Source organism: Pan paniscus, chromosome 22 (genome assembly GCF_029289425.2).
Source record: "Pan paniscus chromosome 22, NHGRI_mPanPan1-v2.0_pri, whole genome shotgun sequence".
In the NCBI taxonomy this organism is placed as follows: Eukaryota; Metazoa; Chordata; class Mammalia; order Primates; family Hominidae; genus Pan; species Pan paniscus.
In genome coordinates this window covers 40,445,429-40,472,147 of record NC_073271.2, presented here as the reverse complement: position 1 = coordinate 40,472,147, position 26,719 = coordinate 40,445,429, and the positions used below count along the sequence as shown (strand labels likewise).

Here is a 26,719-nt window from a genome sequence, read left to right as displayed (position 1 = left end):
GTCTGAGGGGTGAGTGTGGGGCTGTGTTCCCATGGATGGGTGTGGAGAGTGGGTGAGTGTGGGACTGTGTCCCTGTGGATGGGTGTGGAGAGTGGGTGAGTGTGGGACTGTGTCCCTGTGGATGGGTGTGGAGAGTGGGTCTGAGGGGGTGAGTGTGGGACTGTGTCCCCGTGGATGGGTGTGGAGAGTGGGTGAGTGTGGGACTGTGTCCCTGTGGATGGGTGTGGAGAGTGGGTCTGACGGGTGAGTGTGGGGCTGTTTCCCTGTGGATGGGTGTGGAGAGTGGGTCTGAGGGGTGAGTGTGGGACTGTGTCCCCGTGGATGGGTGTGGAGAGTGGGTGAGTGTGGGACTGTGTCCCTGTGGATGGGTGTAGAGAGTGGGTCTGATGGGTGAGTGTGGGGCTGTTTCCCTGTGGATGGGTGTGGAGAGTGGGTCTGAGGGGTGAGTGTGGGGCTGTGTCCCCGTGGATAGGAGTGGAGAGTGAGCCTGAGGGGTGAGTCTGGGGCTGTGTCCCTGTGGATGGGTGTGGAGAGTGAGTCTGAGGGGTGAGTGTGCGGCTGTGGCCCTGTAGATGGGTGCGGAGAGTGGGTCCGAGGGGTGAGTGTGGGGCTGTATCCCTGTGGATGGGTGTGGAGAGTGAGTCTGAGGGGGTCAGTGTGGGACTGTGTCCCTGTGGATGGGTGTGGAGGAGTGAGTCTGAGGGGTGAGTGTGGGGCTGTGTCCCCGTGGATAGGAGTGGAGACTGAGTCTGAGGGGTGAGTGTGGGGCTGTGTCCCTGTGGATGGGTGTGGAGAGTGGGTCGGAGGGGTGAGTGTGGGGCTTTGTCTCTCTGGATGGGTGTAGAGGAGTGAGTCTGACGGGTGAGTGTGGGGCCCTGTCCCTGTGGATGGGTGTGGAGAGTGGGTCTCAGGGGTGAGTGTGGGGCTCTGTCCCTGTGGATGGGTGTGGAGAGTGGGTCTGAGGGGTGAGTGTGGGGCTGTGTCCCTGTGGATGGGTGTGGAGAGTGGGTCTGAGGGGTCAGTGTGGGGCTGTGTCCCTGTGGATGGGTGTGGAGAGTGGGTCTGAGGGGTGAGTGTGGGGCTGTGTCCCTGTGGATGGGTGTGGAGAGTGGGTCTGAGGGGTGAGTGTGGGGCTGTGTCCCTGTGGATGGGTGTGGAGAGTGGGTCTGAGGGGTCAGTGTGGGGCTGTGTCCCTGTGGATGGGTGTGGAAAGTGGGTCTGAGGGGTCAGTGTGGGGCTCTGTCCCTGAGGATGGGTGTGGAGAGTGGGTCTGAGGGGTGAGTGTGGGGCTGTGTCCCTGTGGATGGGTGTGGAGAGTGGGTCTGAGGGGTCAGTGTGGGGCTGTGTCCCTGTGGACGGGTGTGGAGAGTGGTTCTGAGGGGTGAGTGAGGGGCTGTGTCCCTGGGGATAGGTGTGGAGAGTGAGTCTGAGGGGGTGAGTGTGGGACTGTGTCCCCGTGGATAGGACTGGAGAGTGAGTCTGAGGGGTGAGTGTGGGACTGTGTCCCCTTGGATAGGAGTGGAGAGTGAGTCTGAGGGGTGAGTGTGGGGCTGTGTCCCTGTGGATGGGTGTGGAGAGTGGTTCTGAGGGGTGAGTGTGGGGCTGTGTCCCCGTGGATGGGTGTGGAGAGTGAGTCTGAGGGGTGAGTGTGGGGCTGTGTCCCTGTGGATGGGTGTGGAGGAGTGAGTATGAGGGGTGAGTGTGGAGCTGTGTCCCTGTGGATGGGTGTGGAGATTGGGTCTGAGGGGTGAGTTTGGGGCCGTGTCCCTGTGGATGGGTGTGGAGAGTGGGTCTGAGGGGTGAGTGTGGGGCTGTGTCCCTGTGGATTGGTGTGGAGAGTGAGTCTGAGGGGTGCGTGTGGGGCTGTGTCCATGTGGATAGGTGTGGAGAGTGAGTCTGAGGGGTGAGTGTGCGGCTGTGTCCCTGTGGATGGGTGTGGAGAGTGAGTCTCAGGGGTGATTGTGTGTCCCTGTGGATGGGTGTGGAGAGTGAGTCTGAGGGGTGAGTGTGGGGCTGTGTCCCTGTGGATAGGTGTGGATAGTGAGTCTCAGCGGATGAGTGTGGGACTGTGTCCCCGTGGGTAGGAGTGGAGAGTGAGTCTGAGGGGTGAGTATGGGGCTGTGTCCCTGTGGATAGGTGTGGAGAGTGACTCTGAGGGTTGAGTGTGCGGCTGTGTCCCTGTGGATGGGTGTGTAGAGTGGGTCTGAGGGGTGAGTGTGGGGCTGTGTCCCTGTGGATGGGTGTGGAGAGTGAGTCTGACCGGTGAGTGTGGGGCTGTGTCCCTGTGGAAAGGGGTGGAGAGTGAGTCTGAGGGGGTGAGTGTGGGACTGTGTCCCCGTGGGTGGGTGTGGAGAGTGGGTGAGTGTGGGGCTGTGTCCCTGTGGATGGGTGTGGAGAGTGGGTCTGAGGGGTGAGTGTGGGGCTGTGTCCCTGTGGATAGGTGTGGAGAGTGGGTCTGAGGGGTGAGTGTGGGGCTGTGTCCCGGTGGATAGGAGTGGAGAGTGAGTCTGAGGGGTGAGTGTGCGGCTGTGTCCCCGTGGATAGGAGTGGAGAGTGCGTCTGAGGGGTGAGTGTGTGTCCCTGTGGATGGGTGTGGAGACCGTGTCTGAGGGGTGAGTTTCGGGCTGTGTCCCCATGGATAGGAGTGGAGAGTGAGTCTTAGGGGTGAATGTGGGGCTGTCTTCCCGTGGATAGGTGTGGAGAGTGAGTCTGAGGGGGTGAGTGTGAGACTGTGTCCCCGTGGATGGGTGTGGAGAGTGGGTGAATGTGGGGCTGTGTCCCTGTGGATGGGTGTGGAGAGTGGGTCTCAGGGGTGAGTGTGGGGCTATGTCCCTGTGGATGGGTGTGGAGAGTGGGTCTGAGGGGTGAGTGTGGGGCTGTGTCCCTGTGGATGGGTGTGGAGAGTGAGTCTGAGGGGTGCGTGTGGGGCTGTCTCCATGTGGATAGGTGTAGAGAGTGAGTCTGAGGAGTGAGTGTGGGGCTGTGTCTCTGTGGATGGGTGTGGAGAGTGAGTCTCAGGGGTGATTGTGTGTCCCTGTGGATGGGTGTGGAGAGTGAGTCTGAGGGGTGAGTGTGGGGCTGTGTCCCTGTGGATGGGTGTGGAGAGTGAGTCTGAGGGGTGCGTGTGGGGCTGTGTCCGTGTGGATAGGTGTGGAGAGTGAGTCTGACGGGTGAGTGTGGGGCTGTGTCCCTGTGGATGGGTGTGGAGAGTGAGTCGGAGGGGTGAGTGTGAGTCCCTGTGGATGGGTGTGGAGAGTGAGTCTGAGGGGTGAGTGTGGGGCTGTGTCCCTGTGGATAGGTGTGGAGAGTGAGTCTGAGCGGATGAGTGTGGGAGTGTGTCCCCGTGGATAGGAGTGGAGCGTGAGTCTGAGGGGTGAGTGTGGGGCTGTGTCCGCGTGGATAGGAGTGGAGAGTGAGTCTGAGGGGTGAGTGTGGGACTGTGTCCCCGTGGATAGGAGTGGAGAGTGAGTCTGAGGGGTGAGTGTGGGGCTGTGTCCCTGTGGATGGGTGTGGAGGAGTGAGTCTGAGGGGTGAGTGTGGAGCTGTGTCCCAGTGGATGGGTGTGGAGATTGGGTCTGAGGGGTGAGTTTGGGGCCGTGTCCCTGTGGATGGGTGTGGAGAGTGGGTCTGAGGGGTGAGTGTGGGGCTGTGTCCCTGTGGACTGGTGTGGAGAGTGAGTCTGAGGGGTACGTGTGGGGATGTGTCCATGTGGATAGGTGTGGAGAGTGAGTCTGAGGGGTGAGTGTGGGGCTGTGTCCCTGTGGATGGGTGTGGAGAGTGAGTCTCAGGGGTGATTGTGTGTCCCTGTGGATGGGTGTGGAGAGTGAGACTGAGGGGTGAGTGTGGGGCTGTGTCCCTGTGGATAGGTGTGGATAGTGAGTCTCAGCGGATGAGTGTGGGACTGTTTCCCCGTGGGTAGGAGTGGAGAGTGAGTCTCAGGGGTGAGTGTGTGGCTGTGTCCCCGTGGATAGGAGTGGAGAGTGAGTCTGAGGTGTGAGTGTGGGACTGTGTCCCCGTGGATAGGAGTGGAGAGTGAGTCTGAGGGGTGAGTATGGGGCTGTGTCCCTGTGGATAGGTGTGGAGAGTGACTCTGAGGGTTGAGTGTGGGGCTGTGTCCCTGTGGATGGGTGTGTAGAGTGGGTCTGAGGGGTGAGTGTGGGGCTGTGTCCCTGTGGATGGGTGTGGAGAGTGAGTCTGATGGGTGAGTGTGGGGCTGTGTCCCTGTGGAAAGGGGTGGAGAGTGAGTCTGAGGGGGTGAGTGTGGGACTGTGTCCCCGTGGGTGGGTGTGGAGAGTGGGTGAGTGTGGGGCTGTGTCCCTGTGGATGGGTGTGGAGAGTGGGTCTGAGGGGTGAGTGTGGGGCTCTGTCCCTGTGGATGGGTGTGGAGAGTCGGTCTCAGGGGTGAGTGTGGGGCTGTGTCCCTGTGGATGGGTGTGGAGAGTGAGTCTGAGGGGTGCGTGTGGGGCTGTGTCCATGTGGATAGGTGTGGAGAGTGAGTCTGACGGGTGAGTGCGGGGCTGTGTCCCCGTGGATGGGTGTGGAGAGTGAGTCTGAGGGGTGATTGTGTGTCCCTGTGGATGGGTGTGGAGAGTGAGTCTGAGGGGTGTGTGTGGGGCTGTGTCCCTGTGGATAGGTGTGGAGAGTGAGTCTGAGCGGATGAGTATGGGAGTGTGTCCCCGTGTATAGGAGTGGAGAGTGAGTCTGAGGGGTGAGTGTGGGGCTCTGTCCGCGTGGATAGGAGTGGAGAGGGAGTCTGAGGGGTGAGTGTCGGACTGTGTCCCCGTGGATAGGAGTGGAGAGTGAGTCTGAGGGGTGACTGTGGGGCTGTGTCCCTGTGGATGGGTGTGGAGGAGTGAGTCTGAGGGGTGAGTGTGGAGCTGTGTCCCTGTGGATGGGTGTGGAGAGTGGGTCTGAGGGTTGAGTGTGGGGCTGTGTCCCTCTGGATAGGTGTGGAGAGTGGGTCTGAGGGGTGAGTGTGGGGCTGTGTCCCTGTGGATGGGTGTGGAGAGTGAGTCTGATGGGTGAGTGTGGGGCGGTGTCCCTGTGGATAGGGGTGGAGAGTGAGTCTGAGGGGGTGAGTGTGGGACTGTGTCCCCGTGGATGGGTGTGGAGAGTGGGTGAGTGTGGGGCTGTGTCCCTGTGGATGGGTGTGGAGAGTGGGTCTGAGGGGTGAGTGTGGGGCTGTGTCCCTGTGGATGCGTTTGGAGAGTGGGTCTGCGGGGTGAGTTTGGGGCTGTGTCCCCGTGGGTAGGAGTGGGGAGTGAGTCTGAGCGGTGAGTGTGGGGCTGTGTCCCCGTGGATAGGAGTGGAGAGTGATTCTGAGGGGTGAGTGTGTTTCCCTGTGGATGGGTGTGAAGAGTGAGTCTGAGGGGTGAGTGTGGGGCTGTGTCCCCGTGGATGGGTGTGGAGAGTGGATCTCAGGGGTGAGTGTGGGGCTGTGTCCCTGTGGATAGGAGTGGAGAGTGAGCCTGAGGGGTGAGTGTGGGGCTGTGTTCCCGTGGATAGGTGTGGAGAGTGAGTCTGAGGGGGTGAGTGTGTGTCCCTGTGGATGGGTGTGGAGAGCGTGTCTGAGAGGTGAGTGTGGGGCTGTGTTCCCATGGATAGGAGTGGAGAGTGAGTCGGAGGGGTGAGTGTGTGGCTGTGTTCCCGTGGATAGGTGTGGAGAGTGAGTCTGAGGGGGTGAGTGTGGGATTGTGTCCCCGTGGATGGGTGTGGAGAGTGGGTGAGTGTGGTACTGTGTCCCTGTGTATGGGTGTGGAGAGTGGGTCTGATGGGTGAGTGTGGGGCTCTTTCCCTGTGGATGGGTGTGGAGAGTGGGTCTGAGGGGTGAGTGTGGGGCTGTGTCCCCGTGGATAGGAGTGCAGAGTGAGCCTGAGGGGTGAGTGTGGGGCTGTGTCCCCGTGGATAGGAGTGGAGAGTGATTCTGAGGGTTGAGTGTGTGTCCCTGTGGATGTGTGTGGAGAGTGAGTCTGAGGGTTGAGTGTGTGTCCCTGTGGATGGGTGTGGAGGGTGAGTCTGAGGGGTGAGTGTGGGGCTGTGTCCCCGTGGATGGGTGTGGAGAGTGAGTCTGAGGGGTGAGTGTGGGGCTGTGTCCCTGTGGATGGGTGTGGGGGACTGGGTCTGAGGGGTGAGTGTGGGGCTGTGTCCCTGTGGATGGGTGTGGAGAGTGGGTCTGAGGGGTGACTGTGGGGCTGTGTCCCTGTGGATGGGTGTGGAGAGTGGGTCTGAGGGGCGAGTGTGGGGCTGTGTCCCTGTGGATGGGTGTGGAGAGTGGGTCTGAGGGGTGAGTGTGGGGCTGTGTCCCTGTGCATAGGTGTGGAGAGTGAGTCTGAAGGGGTGAGTGTGGGACTGTGTCCCCGTGGATGGGTGTGGAGAGTGTGTGAGTGTGGGGCTGTGTCCCTGTGGATGGGTGTGGAGAGTGGGTATGAGGGGTGAGTGTGGGGCTGTGTCCCCGTGGATAGGAGTGGAGAGTGAGGCTGAGGGGTGAGTGTGGGGCTGTGTCCCCGTGGATAGGAGTGGAGAGTGATTCTGAGGGGTGAGTGTGTGTCCCTGTGGATGGGTGTGGAGAGTGAGTCTGAGGGGTGAGTGTGGGGCTGTGTCCCTGTGGATAGGTGTGGAGAGTGAGTGTGAGCGGATGAGTGTGTGAGTGTGTCCCCGTGGATAGGAGTGGAGAGTGAGTCTGAGGGGTGAGTGTGGGGCTGTGTCCGCGTGGATAGGAGTGGAGAGTGAGTCTGAGGGGTGAGTGTGGGACTGTGTCCCCGTGGATAGGAGTGGAGAGTGAGTCTGAGGGGTGAGTGTGGGTCTGTGTCCCTGTGGATGGGTGTGGAGGAGTGAGTCTGAGGGGTGAGTGTGGAGCTGTGTCCCTGTGGATGGGTGTGGAGATTGGGTCTGAGGGGTGAGTTTGGGGCCGTGTCCCTGTGGATGGGTGTGGAGAGTGGGTCTGAGGGGTGAGTGTGGGGCTGTGTCCCTGTGGATTGGTGTGGAGAGTGAGTCTGAGGGGTGCGTGTGGGGCTGTGTCCATGTGGATAGGTGTGGAGAGTGAGTCTGAGGGGTGAGTGTGGGGCTGTGTCCCTGTGGATGGGTGTGGAGAGTGAGTCTGAGGGGTGATTGTGTGTCCCTGTGGATGGGTGTGGAGAGTGAGTCCGAGGGGTGAGTGTGGGGCTGTGTCCCTGTGGATAGGTGTGGATAGTGAGTCTCAGCGGATGAGTGTGGGACTGTGTCCCCGTGGGTAGGAGTGGAGAGTGAGTCTGAGGGGTGAGTGTGTGGCTGTGTCCCCGTGGATAGGAGTGGAGAGTGAGTCTGAGGTGTGAGTGTGGGACTGTGTCCCCGTGGATAGGAGTGGAGAGTGAGTCTGAGGGGTGAGTATTGGTGTGTGTCCCTGTGGATAGGTGTGGAGAGTGACTCTGAGGTGTGAGTGTGGGGCTGTGTCCCTGTGGATGGGTGTGTAGAGTGGGTCTGAGGGGTGAGTGTGGGGCTGCGTCCCTGTGGATGGGTGTTGAGAGTGGGTGTGAGGGGTGAGTGTGGGGCTGTGTCCCTGTGGATGGGTGTGGAGAGTGAGTCTGACCGGTGAGTGTGGGGCTGTGTCCCTGTGGAAAGGGGTGGAGAGTGAGTCTGAGGGGGTGAGTGTGGGACTGTGTCCCCGTGGGTGGGTGTGGAGAGTGGGTGAGTGTGGGGCTGTGTCCCTGTGGATGGGTGTGGAGAGTGGGTCTGAGGGGTGAGTGTGGGGCTGTGTCCCTGTGGATAGGTGTGGAGAGTGGTTCTGAGGGGTGAGTGTGGGGCTGTGTCCCGGTGGATAGGAGTGGAGACTGAGTCTGAGGGGTGAGTGTGCGGCTGTGTCTCCGTGGATAGGAGTGGAGAGTGCGTCTGAGGGGTGAGTGTGTGTCCCTGTGGATAGGTGTGGAGAGCGTGCCTGAGGGGTGAGTTTCGGGCTGTGTCCCCATGGATATGAGTGGAGAGTGAGTCTTAGGGGTGAATGTGGGGCTGTCTTCCCGTGGATAGGTGTGGAGAGTGAGTCTGAGGGGGTGAGTGTGAGACTGTGTCCCCGTGGATGGGTGTGGAGAGTGGGTGAATGTGGGGCTGTGTCCCTGTGGATGGGTGTGGAGAGTGGGTCTGAGGGGTGAGTGTGGGGCTCTGTCCCTGTGGATGGGTGTGGAGAGTCGGTCTCAGGGGTGAGTGTGGGGCTGTGTCCCTGTGGATGGGTGTGGAGAGTGAGTCTGAGGGGTGCGTGTGGGGCTGTGTCCATGTGGATAGGTGTGGAGAGTGAGTCTGACGGGTGAGTGCGGGGCTGTGTCCCCGTGGATGGGTGTGGAGAGTGAGTCTCAGGGGTGATTGTGTGTCCCTGTGGATGGGTGTGGAGAGTGAGTCTGAGGGGTGTGTGTGGGGCTGTGTCCCTGTGGATAGGTGTGGAGAGTGAGTCTGAGCGGATGAGTATGGGAGTGTGTCCCCGTGTATAGGAGTGGAGAGTGAGTCTGAGGGGTGAGTGTGGGGCTCTGTCCGCGTGGATAGGAGTGGAGAGGGAGTCTGAGGGGTGAGTGTCGGACTGTGTCCCCGTGGATAGGAGTGGAGAGTGAGTCTGAGGGGTGACTGTGGGGCTGTGTCCCTGTGGATGGGTGTGGAGGAGTGAGTCTGAGGGGTGAGTGTGGAGCTGTGTCCCTGTGGATGGGTGTGGAGAGTGGGTCTGAGGGTTGAGTGTGGGGCTGTGTCCCTCTGGATAGGTGTGGAGAGTGGGTCTGAGGGGTGAGTGTGGGGCTGTGTCCCTGTGGATGGGTGTGGAGAGTGAGTCTGATGGGTGAGTGTGGGGCGGTGTCCCTGTGGATAGGGGTGGAGAGTGAGTCTGAGGGGGTGAGTGTGGGACTGTGTCCCCGTGGATGGGTGTGGAGAGTGGGTGAGTGTGGGGCTGTGTCCCTGTGGATGGGTGTGGAGAGTGGGTCTGAGGGGTGAGTGTGGGGCTGTGTCCCTGTGGATGCGTTTGGAGAGTGGGTCTGCGGGGTGAGTTTGGGGCTGTGTCCCCGTGGGTAGGAGTGGGGAGTGAGTCTGAGCGGTGAGTGTGGGGCTGTGTCCCCGTGGATAGGAGTGGAGAGTGATTCTGAGGGGTGAGTGTGTTTCCCTGTGGATGGGTGTGAAGAGTGAGTCTGAGGGGTGAGTGTGGGGCTGTGTCCCCGTGGATGGGTGTGGAGAGTGGATCTCAGGGGTGAGTGTGGGGCTGTGTCCCTGTGGATAGGAGTGGAGAGTGAGCCTGAGGGGTGAGTGTGGGGCTGTGTTCCCGTGGATAGGTGTGGAGAGTGAGTCTGAGGGGGTGAGTGTGTGTCCCTGTGGATGGGTGTGGAGAGCGTGTCTGAGAGGTGAGTGTGGGGCTGTGTTCCCATGGATAGGAGTGGAGAGTGAGTCGGAGGGGTGAGTGTGGGGCTGTGTTCCCGTGGATAGGTGTGGAGAGTGAGTCTGAGGGGGTGAGTGTGGGATTGTGTCCCCGTGGATGGGTGTGGAGAGTGGGTGAGTGTGGTACTGTGTCCCTGTGGATGGGTGTGGAGAGTGGGTCTGATGGGTGAGTGTGGGGCTCTTTCCCTGTGGATGGGTGTGGAGAGTGGGTCTGAGGGGTGAGTGTGGGGCTGTGTCCCCGTGGATAGGAGTGCAGAGTGAGCCTGAGGGGTGAGTGTTGTGCTGTGTCCCCGTGGATAGGAGTGGAGAGTGATTCTGAGGGTTGAGTGTGTGTCCCTGTGGATGGGTGTGGAGAGTGAGTCTGAGGGGTGTGTGTGGGGCTGTGTCCCTGTGGATAGGTGTGGAGAGTGAGTCTGAGCGGATGAGTATGGGAGTGTGTCCCCGTGTATAGGAGTGGAGAGTGAGTCTGAGGGGTGAGTGTGGGGCTGTGTCCGCGTGGATAGGAGTGGAGAGGGAGTCTGAGGGGTGAGTGTCGGACTGTGTCCCCGTGGATAGGAGTGGAGAGTGAGTCTGAGGGGTGACTGTGGGGCTGTGTCCCTGTGGATGGGTGTGGAGGAGTGAGTCTGAGGGGTGAGTGTGGAGCTGTGTCCCTGTGGATGGGTGTGGAGAGTGGGTCTGAGGGGTGAGTGTGGGGCTGTGTCCCTGTGGATAGGTGTGGAGAGTGGGTCTGAGGGGTGAGTGTGGGGCTGTGTCCCTGTGGATGGGTGTGGAGAGTGAGTCTGATGGGTGAGTGTGGGGCGGTGTCCCTGTGGATAGGGGTGGAGAGTGAGTCTGAGGGGGTGAGTGTGGGACTGTGTCCCCGTGGATGGGTGTGGAGAGTGGGTGAGTGTGGGGCTGTGTCCCTGTGGATGGGTGTGGAGAGTGGGTCTGAGGGGTGAGTGTGGGGCTGTGTCCCTGTGGATGCGTTTGGAGAGTGGGTCTGCGGGGTGAGTGTGGGGCTGTGTCCCCGTGGGTAGGAGTGGGGAGTGAGTCTGAGCGGTGAGTGTGGGGCTGTGTCCCCGTGGATAGGAGTGGAGAGTGATTCTGAGGGGTGAGTGTGTTTCCCTGTGGATGGGTGTGAAGAGTGAGTCTGAAGGGTGAGTGTGGGGCTGTGTCCCCGTGGATGGGTGTGGAGAGTGGATCTCAGGGGTGAGTGTGGGGCTGTGTCCCTGTGGATAGGAGTGGAGAGTGAGCCTGAGGGGTGAGTGTGGGGCTGTGTTCCCGTGGATAGGTGTGGAGAGTGAGTCTGAGGGGGTGAGTGTGTGTCCCTGTGGATGGGTGTGGAGAGCGTGTCTGAGAGGTGAGTGTGGGGCTGTGTTCCCATGGATAGGGGTGGAGAGTGAGTCTGAGGGGGTGAGTGTGGGACTGTGTCCCCGTGGATGGCTGTGGAGAGTGGGTGAGTGTGGGGCTGTGTCCCTGTGGATGGGTGTGGAGAGTGGGTCTGAGGGGTGAGTGTGGGGCTGTGTCCCTGTGGATGGGTGTGGAGAGTGGGTCTGAGGGGTGAGTGTGGGGCTGTGTCCCTGTGGATGGGTGTGGAGAGTGGGTCTGAGGGGTCAGTGTGGGGCTGTGTCCCTGTGGATGGGTGTGGAAAGTGGGTCTGAGGGGTCAGTGTGGGGCTCTGTCCCTGAGGATGGGTGTGGAGAGTGGGTCTGAGGGGTGAGTGTGGGGCTGTGTCCCTGTGGATGGGTGTGGAGAGTGGGTCTGAGGGGTCAGCGTGGGGCTGTGTCCCTGTGGATGGGTGTGGAGAGTGGTTCTGAGGGGTGAGTGAGGGGCTGTGTCCCTGGGGATAGGTGTGGAGAGTGAGTCTGAGGGGGTGAGTGTGGGGCTGTGTTCCCGTGGATAGGTGTGGAGAGTGAGTCTGAGGGGGTGAGTGTGGGACTGTGTCCCCGTGGATGGGTGTGGAGAGTGGGTGAGTGTGGTACTGTGTCCCTGTGGATGGGTGTGGAGAGTGGGTCTGATGGGTGAGTGTGGGGCTGTTTCCCTGTGGATGGGTGTGGAGAGTGGGTCTGAGGGGTGAGTGTGGGGCTGTGTCCCCGTGGATAGGAGTGCAGAGTGAGCCTGAGGGGTGAGTGTGGGGCTGTGTCCCCGTGGATAGGAGTGGAGAGTGATTCTGAGGGTTGAGTGTGTGTCCCTGTGGATGTGTGTGGAGAGTGAGTCTGAGGGTTGAGTGTGTGTCCCTGTGGATGGGTGTGGAGGGTGAGTCTGAGGGGTGAGTGTGGGGCTGTGTCCCCGTGGATGGGTGTGGAGAGTGGGTCTGAGGGGTGAGTGTGGGGCTGTGTCCCTGTGCATAGGTGTGGACAGTGAGTCTGAGGGGGTGAGTGTGGGACAGTGTCCCCGTGGATGGGTGTGGAGAGTGTGTGAGTGTGGGGCTGTGTCCCTGTGGATGGGTGTGGAGAGTGGGTCTGAGGGGTGAGTGTGGGGCTGTGTCCCCGTGGATAGGAGTGGAGAGTGAGCCTGAGGGGTGAGTGTGGGGCTGTGTCCCCGTGGATAGGAGTGGAGAGTGATTCTGAGGGTTGAGTGTGTGTCCCTGTGGATGTGTGTGGAGAGTGAGTCTGAGGGTTGAGTGTGTGTCCCTGTGGATGGGTGTGGAGGGTGAGTCTGAGGGGTGAGTGTGGGGCTGTGTCCCCGTGGATGGGTGTGCAGAGTGAGTCTGAGGGGTGAGTGTGGGGCTGTGTCCCTGTGGATGGGTGTGGGGGACTGGGTCTGAGGGGTGAGTGTGGGGCTGTGTCCCCGTGGATAGGAGTGGAGAGTGAGGATCAGGGGTGAGTGTGGGGCTGTGTCCCCGTGGATAGGAGTGGAGAGTGATTCTGAGGGGTGAGTGTGTGTCCCTGTGGATGGGTGTGGAGAGTGAGTCTGAGGGGTGAGTGTGGGGCTGTGTCCTGTGGATAGGTGTGGAGAGTGAGTCTGAGCGGATGAGTGTGTGAGTGTGTCCCCGTGGATAGGAGTGGAGAGTGAGTCTGAGGGGTGAGTGTGGGGCTGTGTCCGCGTGGAAAGGAGTGGAGAGTGAGTCTGAGGGGTGAGTGTGGGACTGTGTCCCCGTGGATAGGAGTGGAGAGTGAGTCTGAGGGGTGAGTGTGGGGCTGTGTCCCTGTGGATGGGTGTGGAGGAGTGAGTCTGAGGGGTGAGTGTGGAGCTGTGTCCCTGTGGATGGGTGTGGAGATTGGGTCTGAAGGGTGAGTGTGGGTCCGTGTCCCTGTGGATGGGTGTGGAGAGTGGGTCTGAGGGGTGAGTGTGGGGCTGTGTCCCTGTGGATTGGTGTGGAGAGTGAGTCTGAGGGGTGCGTGTGGGGCTGTGTCCATGTGGATAGGTGTGGAGAGTGAGTCTGAGGGGTGAGTGTGGGGCTGTGTCCCTGTGGATGGGTGTGGAGAGTGAGTCTGAGGGGTGATTGTGTGTCCCTGTGGATGGGTGTGGAGAGTGAGTCGGAGGGGTGAGTGTGGGGCTGTGTCCCTGTGGATAGGTGTGGATAGTGAGTCTGAGCGGATGAGTGTGGGACTGTGTCCCCGTGGGTAGGAGTGGAGAGTGAGTCTGAGGGGTGAGTGTGTGGCTGTGTCCCCGTGGATAGGAGTGGAGAGTGAGTCTGAGGTGTGAGTGTGGGACTGTGTCCCCGTGGATAGGAGTGGAGAGTGAGTCTGAGGGGTGAGTATTGGTCTGTGTCCCTGTGGATAGGTGTGGAGAGTGACTCTGAGGTGTGAGTGTGGGGCTGTGTCCCTGTGGATGGGTGTGTAGAGTGGGTCTGAGGGGTGAGTGTGGGGCTGTGTCCCTGTGGATGTGTGTTGAGAGTGGGTGTGAGGGGTGAGTGTGGGGCTGTGTCCCTGTGGATGGGTGTGGAGAGTGAGTCTGACCGATGAGTGTGGGGCTGTGTCCCTGTGGAAAGGGGTGGAGAGTGAGTCTGAGGGGGTGAGTGTGGGACTGTGTCCCCGTGGGTGGGTGTGGAGAGTGGGTGAGTGTGGGGCTGTGTCCCTGTGGATAGGTGTGGAGAGTGGTTCTGAGGGGTGAGTGTGCGGCTGTGTCTCCGTGGATAGGAGTGGAGAGTGCGTCTGGGGGGTGAGTGTGTGTCCCTGTGGATGGGTGTGGAGAGCGTGTCTGAGGGGTGAGTTTCGGGCTGTGTCACCATGGATATGAGTGGAGAGTGAGTCTTAGGGGTGAATGTGGGGCTGTCTTCCCGTGGATAGGTGTGGAGAGTGAGTCTGAGGGGGTGAGTGTGAGACTGTGTCCCCGTGGATGGGTGTGGAGAGTGGGTGAATGTGGGGCTGTGTCCCTGTGGATGGGTGTGGAGAGTGGGTCTGAGGGGTGAGTGTGGGGCTCTGTCCCTGTGGATGGGTGTGGAGAGTCGGTCTGAGGGGTGAGTGTGGGGCTGTGTCCCTGTGGATGGGTGTGGAGAGTGAGTCTGAGGGGTGCGTGTGGGGCTGTGTCCATGTGGATAGGTGTGGAGAGTGAGTCTGACGGGTGAGTGCGGGGCTGTGTCCCCGTGGATGGGTGTGGAGAGTGAGTCTGAGGGGTGAGTGTGTGTCCCTGTGGATGGGTGTGGAGAGTGAGTCTGAGATGTGAGTGTGTGTCCCTGTGGATGGGTGTGGAGAGCGTGTCTGAGGGGTGAGTGTGGGGCTGTGTTCCCATGGATAGGAGTGGAGAGTGAGTCGGAGGGGTGAGTGTGGGGCTGTGTTCCCGTGGATAGGTGTGGAAAGTGAGTCTGAGGGGGTGAGTGTGGGACTGTGTCCCCGTGGATGGGTGTGGAGAGTGGGTGAGTGTGGTACTGTGTCCCTGTGGATGGGTGTGGAGAGTGGGTCTGATGGGTGAGTGTGGGGCTGTTTCCCTGTGGATGGGTGTGGAGAGTGGGTCTGAGGGGTGAGTGTGGGGCTGTGTCCCCGTGGATAGGAGTGGAGAGTGAGCCTGAGGGGTGAGTGTGGGGCTGTGTCCCCGTGGATAGGAGTGGAGAGTGATTCTGAGGGTTGAGTGTGTGTCCCTGTGGATGTGTGTGGAGAGTGAGTCTGAGGGTTGAGTGTGTGTCCCTGTGGATGGGTGTGGAGGGTGAGTCTGAGGGGTGAGTGTGGGGCTGTGTCCCTGTGGATGGGTGTGGAGGACTGGGTCTGAGGGGTGAGTGTGGGGCTGTGTCCCCGTGGATGGGTGTGGAGAGTGGGTCTGAGGGGTGAGTGTGGGGCTGTGTCCCTGTGCATAGGTGTGGACAGTGAGTCTGAGGGGGTGAGTGTGGGACTGTGTCCCCGTGGATGGGTGTGGAGAGTGTGTGAGTGTGGGGCTGTGTCCCTGTGGATGGGTGTGGAGAGTGGGTATGAGGGGTGAGTGTGGGGCTGTGTCCCCGTGGATAGGAGTGGAGAGTGAGGCTGAGGGGTGAGTGTGGGGCTGTGTCCCCGTGGATAGGAGTGGAGAGTGATTCTGAGGGGTGAGTGTGTGTCCCTGTGGATGGGTGTGAAGAGTGAGTCTGAGGGGTGAGTGTGGGGCTGTGTCCCCGTGGATGGGTGTGGAGAGTGGATCTGAGGGGGGAGTGTGGGGCTGTGTCCCTGTGGATGGGTGTGGAGAGTGAGTCTCAGCGGTGAGTGTGTGTCCCTGGGGATGGGTGTGGAGAATGAGTCTGAGGGGTGAGTGTGGGGCTCTGTCCCCATGGATAGGAGTGGAGAATGAGTCTGAGGGGTGAGTGTGGGGCTGTGTCCCCGTGGATAGGTGTGGAGCGTGAGTCTGAGGGGGTGAGTGTCGGACTGTGTCCCCGTGGATGGGTGTGGAGAGTGAGTCTGAGGGGTGAGTGTGGGACTGTGTCCCCGTGGATGGGTGTGGAGAGTGAGTCTGAGGGGTGAGTGTGGGGCTGTGTCCCCGTGGATGGGTGTGCAGAGTGGGTCTGAGGGGTGAGTGTGGGGCTGTGTCCCCGTGGACAGGAGTGGAGAGTGAGTCTGAGGGGTGAGTGTGGGGCTGTGTCCCCGTGGATAGGAGTGGAGAGTGATTCTGAGGGGTGAGTGTGTGTCCCTGTGGATGGGTGTGGAGAGTGAGTCTGAGGGGTGAGTGTGGGGCTGTGTCCCGGTGGATGGGTGTGGAGAGTGGATCTGAGGGGTGAGTGTGGGGCTGTGTCCCTGTGGATGTGTGTGGAGAGTGAGTCTGAGGGGTGAGTGTGCGGCTGTGTCCCTGTGGATGGCTGTGGACAGTGAGTCTGAGGGGTGAGTGTGGGGCTGTGTCCCCATGGATCGGTGTGGAGAGTGGGTCTGAAGGGTGAGTGTGGGGCTGTGTCCCCGTGGACCGGTGTGGAGCAGTGAGTCTGAGGGGTGAGTGTGCGGCTGTGTCCCTGTGGATGGGTGTGGAGGAGTGGGTCTCAGGGGTGTGTGTGGGGCTTTGTCACTGTTGGTGGGAGTGGAGAGTGGGTCTGAGGGGTGAGTGTGGGGCTGTGTCCCCGTGGATGGGTGTGCAGAGTGGGTCTGAGGGGTGAGTGTGGGGCTGTGTCCCCGTGGACAGGAGTGGAGAGTGAGTCTGAGGGGTGAGTGTGGGGCTGTGTCCCCGTGGATAGGAGTGGATAGTGAGTCTGAGGGTTTAGTGTGGGAGTGTGTCCCCGTGGATAGGAGTGGAGAGTGAGTCTGAGGGGTGAGTGTGGGGCTGTGTCCCTGTGGATGTGTCTGGAGAGTGGGTCTGAAGGGTGAGTGTGGTGCTGTGTCCCTGTGGATGGGTGTGGAGAGTGGGTCTGAGGGGTGAGTGTGGGGCTGTGTCCCTGTGGATAGGTGTGGAGAGTGAATCTGAGGGGGTGAGTGTGGGACTGTGTCCCTGTGGATAGGAGTGGAGAGTGAGTCTGAGGGGTGAGTGTGGGGCTGTGTCCCTGTGAATGGGTGTGGAGAGTCGGTCTGAGGGGTGAGTGTGGGGCTGTGTCCCCGTGGATGGGTGTGGAGAGTGAGTGTGAGGGGTGAGTGTGGGGCTGTGTCCCTGTGGATGGGTGTGGAGAGCGTGTCTCAGGAGTGAGTGTGGGGCTGTGTTCCCATGGATAGGAGTGGAGAGTGAGTCGGAGGGGTGAGTGTGGGGCTCTGTTCCCGTGGATAGGTGTGGAGAGTGAGTCTGAGGGGGTGAGTGTGGGACTGTGTCCCCGTGGATGGGTGTGGAGAGTGGGTGAGTGTGGGACTGTGTCCCTGTGGATGGGTGTGGAGAGTGGGTCTGATGGGTGAGTGTGGGGCTGTTTCCCTGTGGATGAGTGTGGAGAGTGGGTCTGAGGGGTGAGTGTGGGGCTGTGTCCCCGTGGATAGGAGTGGAGAGTGAGCCTGAGGGGTGAGTGTGGGGCTCTGTCCCCGTGGATAGGAGTGGAGAGTGATTCTGAGGGTTGAGTGTGTGTCCCTGTGGATGTGTGTGGAGAGTGAGTCTGAGGGTTGAGTGTGTGTCCCTGTGGATGGGTGTGGAGGGTGAGTCTGAGGGGTGAGTGTGGGGCTGTGTCCCCGTGGATGTGTGTGGAGAGTGTGTCTGAGGGTTGAGTGTGTGTCCCTGTGGATGGTGTGGAGGACTGGGTCTGAGGGGTGAGTGTGGGGCTGTGTCCCTGTGGATGGGTGTGGAGAGTGGGTCTGAGGGGTGACTGTGGGGCTGTGTCCCTGTGGATGGGTGTGGAGAGTGGGTCTGAGGGGCGAGTGTGGGGCTGTATCCCTGTGGATGGGTGTGGAGAGTGGGTCTGAGGGGTGAGTGTGGGGCTGTGTCCCCGTGGATGGGTGTGGAGAGTGGATCTGAGGGGTGAGTGTGGGGCTGTGTCCCTGTGGATGGGTGTGGAGAGCGTGTCTGATGGGTGAGTGTGGGGCTGTGTTCCCATGGATAGGAGTGGAGAGTGAGTCTGAGGGGTGAGTGTGGGGCTGTGTTCCCGTGGATAGGTGTGGAGAGTGAGTCTGAGGGGGTGAGTGTGGGACTGTGTCCCCGTGGATGTGTGTGGAGAGTGTGTGAATGTGGGGCTGTGTCCCTGTGGATGGGTGTGGAGAGTGGGTCTGAGTGGTGAGTGTGGGGCTGTGTCCCTGTCGATGGGTGTGGAGAGTGGGTCTGAGGGGTGAGTGTGAGGCTGTGTCCCTGTGGATAGGTGTGGAGAGTGAGTCTGAGTGGGTGAGTGTGGGACTGTGTCCCCGTGGATAGGAGTGGAGAGTGAGTCTGAGGGGTGAGTGTTGGGCTGTGTCCCCGTGGATAGGAGTGGAGAGTGAGTCTTAGGGGTGAGTGTGGGACTCTGTCCCCGTGGATAGGAGTGGAGAGTGAGTCTGAGGGGTGAGTGTGGGGCTGTGTCCCCGTGGATGGGTGTGGAGAGTGGATCTGAGGGGTGAGTGTGTGTCCCTGTGGATGGGTGTGGAGAGTGAGTCTGAGGGGTGAGTGTGTGTCCCTGTGGATGGGTGTGGAGAGTGAGTCTGAGGGGTGAGTGTGGGGCTGTGTCCCCGTGGATGGGTGTGGAGAGTGGATCTGAGGGGTGAGTGTGGGGCTGTGTCCCTGTGGATGGGTGTGGAGAGCGTGTCTCAGGGGTGAGTGTGCGGCTGTGTTCCCATGGATAGGAGTGGAGAGTGAGTCTGAGGGGTGAGTGTGGGGCTGTGTTCCCGTGGATAGGTGTGGAGAGTGAGTCTGAGGGGGTGAGTGTGGGACTGTGTCCCCGTGGATGGGTGTGGAGAGTGTGTGAATGTGGGGCTGTGTCCATGTGGATGGGTGTGGAGAGTGGGTCTGAAGGGGTGAGTGTGGGGCTGTGTCCCTGTCGATGGGTGTGGAGAGTGCGTCTGAGGGGTGAGTGTGGGGCTGTGTCCCCGTGGATAGGAGTGGAGAGTTAGCCTGAGGGGTGAGTGTGGGGCTCTGTCCCCGTGGATAGGAGTGGAAAGTGATTCTGAGGGGTGAGTGTGTGTCCCTGTGGATGGGTGTGGAGAGTGGGTCTGAGGGGTGAGTGTGGGGCTGTGTCCCCGTGGATGGGTGTGGAGAGTTGGTCTGAGGGGTGCGTGTGGGGCTGTGTCCCTGTGGATAGGTGTGGAGAGCGAGTCTGAGGGGTGAGTGTGGGGCTGTGTCCCCGTGGATGGGTGTGGAGGAGTGAGTCTGAGGGGTGAGTGTGGGGCTGTGTCCCTGTTGGTGGGCGTGGAGAGTGGGTCTGAGGGTGAGTGTGGGGCTGTGTCCCCGTGGATGGGTGTGGAGAGTGGATCTGAGGGGTGAGTGTGTGTCCCTGTGCATGGGTGTGGAGAGTGAGTCTGAGGGGTGAGTGTGTGTCCCTGTGGATGGGTGTGTAGAGTGGGTCTGAGGGGTGAGTGTGGGGCTGTGTCCCTGTGGATGGGTGTGGAGAGCGTGTCTCAGGGGTGAGTGTGGGGCTGTGTTCCCATGGATAGGAGTGGAGAGTGAGTCTGAGGGGTCAGTGTGGGGCTGTGTTCCCGTGGATAGTTGTGGAGAGTGAGTCTGAGGGGGTGAGTGTGGGACTGTGTCCCCGTGGATGTGTGTGGAGAGTGTGTGAATGTGGGGCTGTGTCCCTGTGGATGGGTGTGGAGAGTGGGTCTGAGGGGTGAGTGTGGGGCTGTGTCCCTGTCGATGGGTGTGGAGAGTGGGTCTGAGGGGTGAGTGTGGGGCTGTGTCCCCGTGGATAGGAGTGGAGAGTTAGCCTGAGGGGTGAGTGTGGGGCTCTGTCCCCGTGGATAGGAGTGGAAAGTGATTCTGAGGGGTGAGTGTGTGTCCCTGTGGATGGGTGTGGAGAGTGAGTCTGAGGGGTGAGTGTGGGGCTGTGTCCCTGCGGATGGGTGTGGAGGAGTGAGTCTGAGGGGTGAGTGTGGGGCTGTGTCCCTGTGGATGGGCGTGGAGAGTGGGTCTGAGGGGTGACTGTGGGGCTGTGTCCCTGTGGATGGGTGTGGAGAGTGGGTCTGAAGGGTGAGTGTGGGGCTGTGTCCCTGTGGATGGGTGTGGAGAGTGGGTCTGAGGAGTGAGTGTTGGGCTGTGTTCCTGTGGATGGGTGTGGAGAGTGGGTCTGAAGGGTGAGTGTGGGGCTGTGTCCCTGTGGATAAGTGTGGAGAGTGAGTCTGAGGGGGTGAGTGTGGGACTGTGTCCCCATGGATGGGTGTGGAGAGTGAGTCTGAGGGGTGAGTGTGGGGCTGTGTCCCCGTGGATGGGTGTGGAGAGTTGGTCTGAGGGGTGCGTGTGGGGCTGTGTCCCTGTGGATAGGTGTGGAGAGCGAGTCTGAGGGGTGAGTGTGGGGCTCTGTCCCTCTTGGTGGGCGTGGAGAGTGGGTCTGAGGGGTGAGTGTGGGGCTGTGTCCCTGTGGATGGGTGTGGACAGTGGGTCTGAGGGGTGAGTGTGGGGCTGTGTCCCCGTGGATGGGTGTGGAGACTGGGTTTGAGGGGTGAGTGTGAGGCTGTGTCCCTGTGGATAGGTGTGGAGAGTGAGTCTGAGTGGGTGAGTGTGGGACTGTGTCCCCGTGGATAGGAGTGGAGAGTGAGTCTGAGGGGTGAGTGTTGGGCTGTGTCCCCGTGGATAGGAGTGGAGAGTGAGTCTGACGGGTGAGTGTGGGACTGTGTCCCCGTGGATAGGAGTGGAGAGTGAGTCTGAGGGGTGAGTGTGGGGCTGTGTCCCTGTGGATGTGTGTGGAGAGTGGGTCTGAGGGGTGAGTGTGGGGCTGTGTCCCTGTGGATGGGTGCGGAGAGTGGGTCTGAGGGGTGAGTGTGGGGCTGTGTCCCTGTGGATGGGTGTGGAGAGTGAGTCTGAGGGGTGAGTGTGTGTCCCTGTGGATGGGTGTGGAGAGTGAGTCTGAGGGGTGAGTGTGGGGCTGTGTCCCTGTGGATAGGTGTGGAGAGTGAGTCTGAGGGGGTGAGTGTGGGACCTTGTCCCCGTGAATAGGAGTGGAGAGTGAGTCTGAGGGGTGAGTGTGGGGCTGTGTCCCTGTGGATGGGTGTGGAGAGTGATTCTGAGGGGTGAGTGTGGGGCTGTGTCCCTGTGGATAGGAGTGGAGAGTGAGTCTGAGGGGTGAGTGTGGGGCTGTGTCCCCATGGACAGGAGTGGAGAGTGGGTCTGAGGCGTGTGTGTGGGGCTGTGTCCCTGTGGATAGGTGTGGAGAGTGAATCTGAGGGGGTGAGTGTGGGACTGTGTCCCCGTGGATGGGTGTGGAGAGTGAGTCTGAGGGGTGAGTGTGGGGCTGTGTCCCTGTGGATGGGTGTGGCGGAGTGAGTCTGAGGGGTGAGTGTGGGGCTGTGTCCCTGTGGATGGGTGTGGAGAGTGGGTCTGAGGGGTGAATGTGGGGCTGTATCCCTGTGGATGGGTGTGGAGGAGTGATTCTTAGGGGTGAGTTTGAGGCTGTGTCCCCGTGGATGGGTATGGAGAGTGAGTCTGAGGGGTGAGTGTGGGTCTGTGTCCCTGTGGATGGGTGTGGAGGAGTGAGTCTGAGGGGTGAGTGTGGGGCTGTGTCCCTGTGGATGGGAGTAGGGAGTGAGTCTGAGAGGTGCGTGTGGGACTGTGTCCCCGTGGATAACAGTGGAGAGTGCGTCTGAGGAGAGAGTGTGGGGCTGTGTCCCTGTGTGTGGGTGTGGAGAGTGAGTCTGAGGTGTGTGTGTGGGGCTGTGTCCCTGTGTGTGGGTGTGGACAGTGGGTCTGAGGGGTGAGTGTGGGGCTGTGTCCCTGTGGATAGGAGTGGAGAGTGAGTCTGAGGGGTGAGTGTGGGGCTGTTTCCCCGTGGATAAGAGTGGAGAGTGAGTCTGAGGGGTGAGTGTGGGACTGTGTCCCCGTTGATGGGAGTGGAGGAGTGAGACTCAGGGGTGAGTGTGGGGCTGTGTCCCCGTGGATGGGTGTGGAGTGTGGGTCTGAGGGGTGAGTGTGGGACTGTGTCCCCGTGGATAGGTGTGGAGAGTGAGTCTGAGGGGTCAGTGTGGGGCTGTGTCCCCGTGGATGGGAGTGGAGGAGTGCGACTTAGGGGTGAGTGTTGGGCTGTGTCCCGGTGGAGGGTGCCCTCTAATGGGCAGGGACCGGTAGGAAAGTGAAGGCAGCCCCGGGAGAGGGGACGGGTCCTGGGATCTTCCTCCAGGATGGGCAGCATTGATATTCCTGCCCCGTTTCGGGCGTATTCACGTTTATCCATAGACGCCCCCCGCATCCCCCAATAGGCACCAAGTGCCAAGCACCAAAGCCGCCCTCCCGGCCCCTGAGCACTGGGCAATGGCAGCCGCCCCTTGTGAAGGTGGGGTGACCGCCTTGCTGAGGTGCTGGTGCCCGGCACACATGAACTCACCGCGTGACCATGGGGTACAGCGTGTGGTTGGGTCCGAAGCAGCTGAGGCTCCCGCGCCCACGCAGTCCTGTGCGGCCCATGGGGTTCCTGGGATGCAGAGGGGTTGACTCAGTCCATCGTCCACCAAATGGGGGAGCAGGACAGGGCAGGGAGGGCGACTGAGAGGGGACAGCGGGCGTCAGGAGCCGGCGCACAGCGGGACAGCATGCAGGCTTCTTTAGAGACCTGCTCTGGCCTAGGGAGTAGGATCCCTTTGGGACCCCAGGAGTGAGACCAAGGCTCTGGGTTAACTTGGGGTCACCTGGTGGGGGAAGGGTCTCCCTGGGAGCAGAAGTCCGGCCACTGCAGGCCAGCGAGGGGCTAAAGTGGCCACCTTCTCCCCACGGAGCGTGGAACTTGCCGACTGCTCGGGCAGCACTTTGCATCCAAAGGCCCCAGCACGCGAGAGCATGGCCTCCATCCTGGCAGCCTTCCGAGGGGCAGCGTGGGAACCAGGCCAGACACCCAGAGGCCCTGCGTCCGTGTGGCCACAGATGATAGGCCACACAGACCCCCAGCAGAGTGTGCTAACCACGGGCAGCAGGAGCCACAGACGCTTCCCATGGGGCCAGGCTGGTCTCCCTGACACCACCAGGTCCTATATGAAACAGCAAGTTCTAGAAACGGGCGATTTCCTGTGAATGTGCCACTAAAACAGAAGGAAGAAATGCACCGCCGCTATCGTGCGGTGGGGGCGGCATCCACGTCTACAGAAGGTCCCCAGCAGCATCCCCGCCATAGTCCCCGACAGCATCCCTGCCACCGTCCCCGCCACCATCCCCGCCACCAGCGTTCCCAACACCAGTGTCCCCGCCACTGTCCCTGCCACAGTCCCCGTCACCATCCCTGCCAGCGTCCCTGCCACAGTCCTCGCCACAGTCTCCGTCACCATCCCTGCCAGCGTCCCCGCCACTGTCCCTGCCACAGTCCCCGTCACCATCCCTGCCAGCGTCCCCGCCACTGTCCCTGCCACAGTCCCCGTCACCATCCCTGCCAGCGTCCCTGCCACAGTCCTCGCCACAGTCTCCGTCACCATCCCTGCCAGCGTCCCCACCACAGTCCCCACCACCATCCATGCCACAGTGGGGACAGTGGTATCGTTCCTCCACCATTCCACTCTGACCTCCAGACCCCATCAGAGCTGCAGCCTCTGACCCACCCCTCATGGCCTCCTCTCCACACAGCCTAGACTCCATCCTCCTGAGTCTGCGCGGCCGTGCGTGGCTGCCCCAGGACAGCTGACTGTTGCTGCCCCAGGACAGCTGACCACCTCTAGCACCGGCGGCCACCAGCCAGGCCTGCGCTACCGTCCCTGACCCTGCCTGGCGTGGCAGCCTCCAGCTGGCCTCCCTGCCTCCACCCAGCCCCTCCTCTCTGTTACCCCTCAGCAGCCACCCTGTTCCTGCCCAGCTGTCAGGGGTCCCAGCTCTCGTCACACCTCTGCACAGACCTGCCTGAGCCCACAGCGATCAGAGTCCACACCAGAACATGCCCAGTGTGTAGGGCCCACCTGGCCAGGCCTCTCAGACAGCCCTCCCAGCTCACTCTGCGGTCTCCTCTGTGGCCGGGGGGGCCTTGCATGGTGGGGCCCAGGCAGCCTCCCCAGAAGCTGCTCAGAAACCAAAGCCCCGGCCCCACCCAGCTACAGAGCTGGCAACACATGCAGCAAGGCTTGGGGACCTCAGCTCGAAGGCCGGGGCTCAGTCAGGGTTCCTGCAAGGGCCACTGCTGCCTCCCCTCAACCCCAAGCCCGTCTCTCACTCCCGTCCACCCCGCCCTTGCCAGCCACCATTCTCCTTCCTGCACTCACGCCACTGAGCGGGCAGAACCCAGAACCAAGGCCACAGACAAATTCGGCACTGGGCAGAGCTGCACTGAGCTCCAGAAGGAGAGGAAGGCAGAGGTCGTGCTGCTGGGAGCAAGGCTGCCTCGTCTCCCTGTAACTGCTGTTCATGCTGAGTGCAGTGCATTGGTCAAGAAGCTCACAGACGAGGCCACACGCTCTGCCTGGCATGAGTCCACCCCCACAGGAAGCTCTGGGCCCCAGGGCCCTGCTGTCATCTCACTGTCCCCATCCCTAGTCGGCCAGTGGCAGAGCCAGGAGGGAGGTCAGGGGCCTGCCAGCTCCTACCACATGCACGCTCGCTTCTGCCAGGAGGGAAACAAACACTCTGCACCCTTGCTTCTCAGTCAGCCTGAGCGGGCCGGGCAGCAGGGGCTTCAGACCACCATGCTGCCCTCCTCCCACCGCAGCCCCCACCCCACACCTGAGTCTTCAGCTGCTCTCACTGTGCCCTGATCTCTGATCCCCCGGTCATGATCTCGTCCATATGGTTCTCAACCCCTCATCTCCCTGCCACGTGCCCGGTAGTTCCATCACGACATCAAGGCATAGGCCCGTCCATAAACCTATGCACACAACCCCAAAGCGCAAAAACAGCGACAGTCTGGCTGCAGCAATCACATGTTCATTCACTCATCCACTCAGCTCCAGAAATGCAGGTGGGTTGAGGGGTGGAGAGCTGGCCTATGGGTTGAACAAGGCAGAATCTTTGCTGACCTGACCTCAATCCATCTCAGAAAGAGGGGGCAAGCCAAGCCCAAGTGGAGTGGATTCGAAAGAGGAAGAGACTTGCGGGCAGGGGCTTATTTAGTTTATGTTGGCAGGAGCAATGCAAGAGGGCAGGAGGACCCGGGTGCAGGAGGAGCAGGACATTCCCGGGATGAGGTCCTTGAAAGGCAATGGGAGATGGGTCTAGCACAAAGATGCACTGGGGTGAACAATGCCCACAAATGTATGTCCTTCCCAGAACCTCAGAATCTGGCCTTGTTCAGAAATAGTGTCTGCAGGTGTAATTAGTTAAGATGAAGCTACACTGGAATAGGGTTGGCCCTAAACCCAGTACGATTTATAATCCTAAGAACAGAAGAGACACAGACACATGCAGGGAGAGGCCATGTGGCTAGGGAGGCAGAGATCACAAGCCAAGGAACACGAAGGGCTGCCAGGAACACCAGGAGCTGGAGAGGAAGGAAGAGGTATCCCCTCAAGCCCTCAGAGGGAGTGTGGTCCTTGATTTCAGACTCCTGGCCCTCAGAACTGTGAGATAATCCATTTCTGTTAAGCCCCCCAGTTTGTGGTACTTAGTTACAACAGCCATAGAAAACTAATACAGTGAGGGGGCTGGCCCCAGACAGACATGGGGACAGTCACTCCTATACCAGAAAGGGCATCTGAGTGTGTGAGTGACTTGAGTCAGACAAGCTCACACAGGCTGCTGTTGTGAATGGGCCAAGAGGGTTAGGGTTAAGGTTAGGGGTTAGGATTAGGGTTAGGGTTAAGGTTAGGGTTAGGTGTTAGTTTAGGGTTACAGCCAAGCAGCTGCAACAACCCAGGGTAGAGACGGGCCACGGAGGACATTTCAATTTCAAGAATCAGCGTGTTGCCAATCCCACTCCAACAAAAATGCAATAAAACTAGAAAGTGATAACAAAGAATGGCTTAAAAACTATAAGTACATGACCAGGCATAGTGGCTCACGCCCGTAATCCTAGCACATTGGGAGGCCAAGGCGGGCGGATCACGCGGTCAGGAGTTCAAGACCAGGCTGACCATCATGGTGAAACCCCATCTCTACTAAAAATACAAAAGGAATTAGCTGGCATGGTGGTGCGTGCCTGTAATTCCAGTGACTTGGGAGGCTGAGGTAGGAGAATTGCTTGAACTGGGACCCAGTAGGCGGAGGTTGCAGTGAGCCAAGATCGCACCACTGCACTCCATCCTGGGGTACAGAGCAAGACTCCATCTCAAGATAAAAAAAGCTAAAAGTACATCACTAAACAATCAAACGAAGATTATGCTGGGCGTGGTGGCTCACATCTGTAATCCCAGCACTTGAGGAGGCAGAGGCAGGAGGATAGCTTGAGCCCAGGAGCTTAAGATCTGCCTGGGCAATAGAGCAAGACCTCATTCTCCACAAAAAGAAAAAAAAAAGAGCAAAACAAAAGTGTAAAATGAAGATTATAATGAAATTCATAAAGTAAAAAATAAAATCCCTACACATCAAAATTTAAGGGATACAGCCTACCAGGTCTTAGAGAGAATTTACAGTCTTAGGTACCCTTATTAGAAAACCAGGAAAGTTGAATAAAAATGAGCTCTAACACACAAATCAAGAGCAAATCCATAAGAAGTAGAAAGGAAGGAAAGATAACAATAAAAGCAAAAATGGATGAGATCGAAAAATTAAGATAATCAACAAATCCAAAAGTTAGTTTTTTGAAAAGATTATAAAATTAAGCCACTGGCAAGAATAATCAAAAAAAAAAAAGAAGAGAAATACATAATAAATATCAATGCTCAAAAGAGAAATTACTATATATTTATATTAGAGATTTTTTAAATCATAAGAGAATATTATGGACATCTGTGACACAATACATTTCAAAAGTTAGATGAAATTATCATTTTCCAGAAAATTTACAATTACTAAAAAGGACCCAAGAAGAAACAGGAAATAAGATTCGAAAAATCATTATGGAAGATAAAGTAGTTAGAAATCCACTTGCTCAAAATATGTTAGAGCTAACAGTTATATAGCTAAGTATTATCAGACTTTAAGAAACAAATAATTATCTCCACCTCATACAAAAATTCTCTTCTTTGTAAAGAAGAGAAAAGAAGGAAAGCTGACCAGCTCATTCGTTGAGACTGGTATAACCTCATACCAAAACCAAAGTAAGACAGTACAAGAAATATAAATTATAGGCAAATTTCACTTTTGAACACAGATTTTTTAAAATCTTAAGTAAAATGTTAGTAAATTAACTCCAGCAGTACGCTAAATATAACAGAAGAGTTTATTCCAGGAATGCAAGGATGGCTCAACACTAAAGGAGCTATAAAAATAATTCACACACTAATTGGCTAAAGGGGAAGCATCTTATAACTAACTCAATCAATGGCAGAAAAACCATTTAGTAGCATTCAGCTCCTGACAAATTGGGACTAGATAGAAACATTCCTAATCCGATAAAAGGTATTTATAAATTTCTTCAGTAAATACCATACTTAATGGTGAAACGTTGATAGCATTTCCA

At 59.2% G+C, this 26,719-nt stretch overlaps 1 protein-coding gene across 3 annotated transcripts in view; it reads right to left on the bottom strand.

The window, feature by feature from the left end:
- The window catches only part of TRPM2 (transient receptor potential cation channel subfamily M member 2), a 133,099-nt gene that overhangs the window by 18,120 nt on the left and 88,260 nt on the right, over window positions 1-26,719 (bottom strand). For 2 of the 3 annotated variants that reach the window (XM_034948164.3, XM_024927014.4), the window contains one exon: window positions 21,581-21,667. In XM_034948164.3, coding sequence (XP_034804055.3) covers window positions 21,581-21,667 — 87 coding nt within the window. Of the gene's footprint in view, window positions 1-21,580; window positions 21,668-21,980; window positions 22,389-26,719 lie in introns of those variants that run through there. The other variant, XM_063601263.1, reaches the window with a different exon arrangement.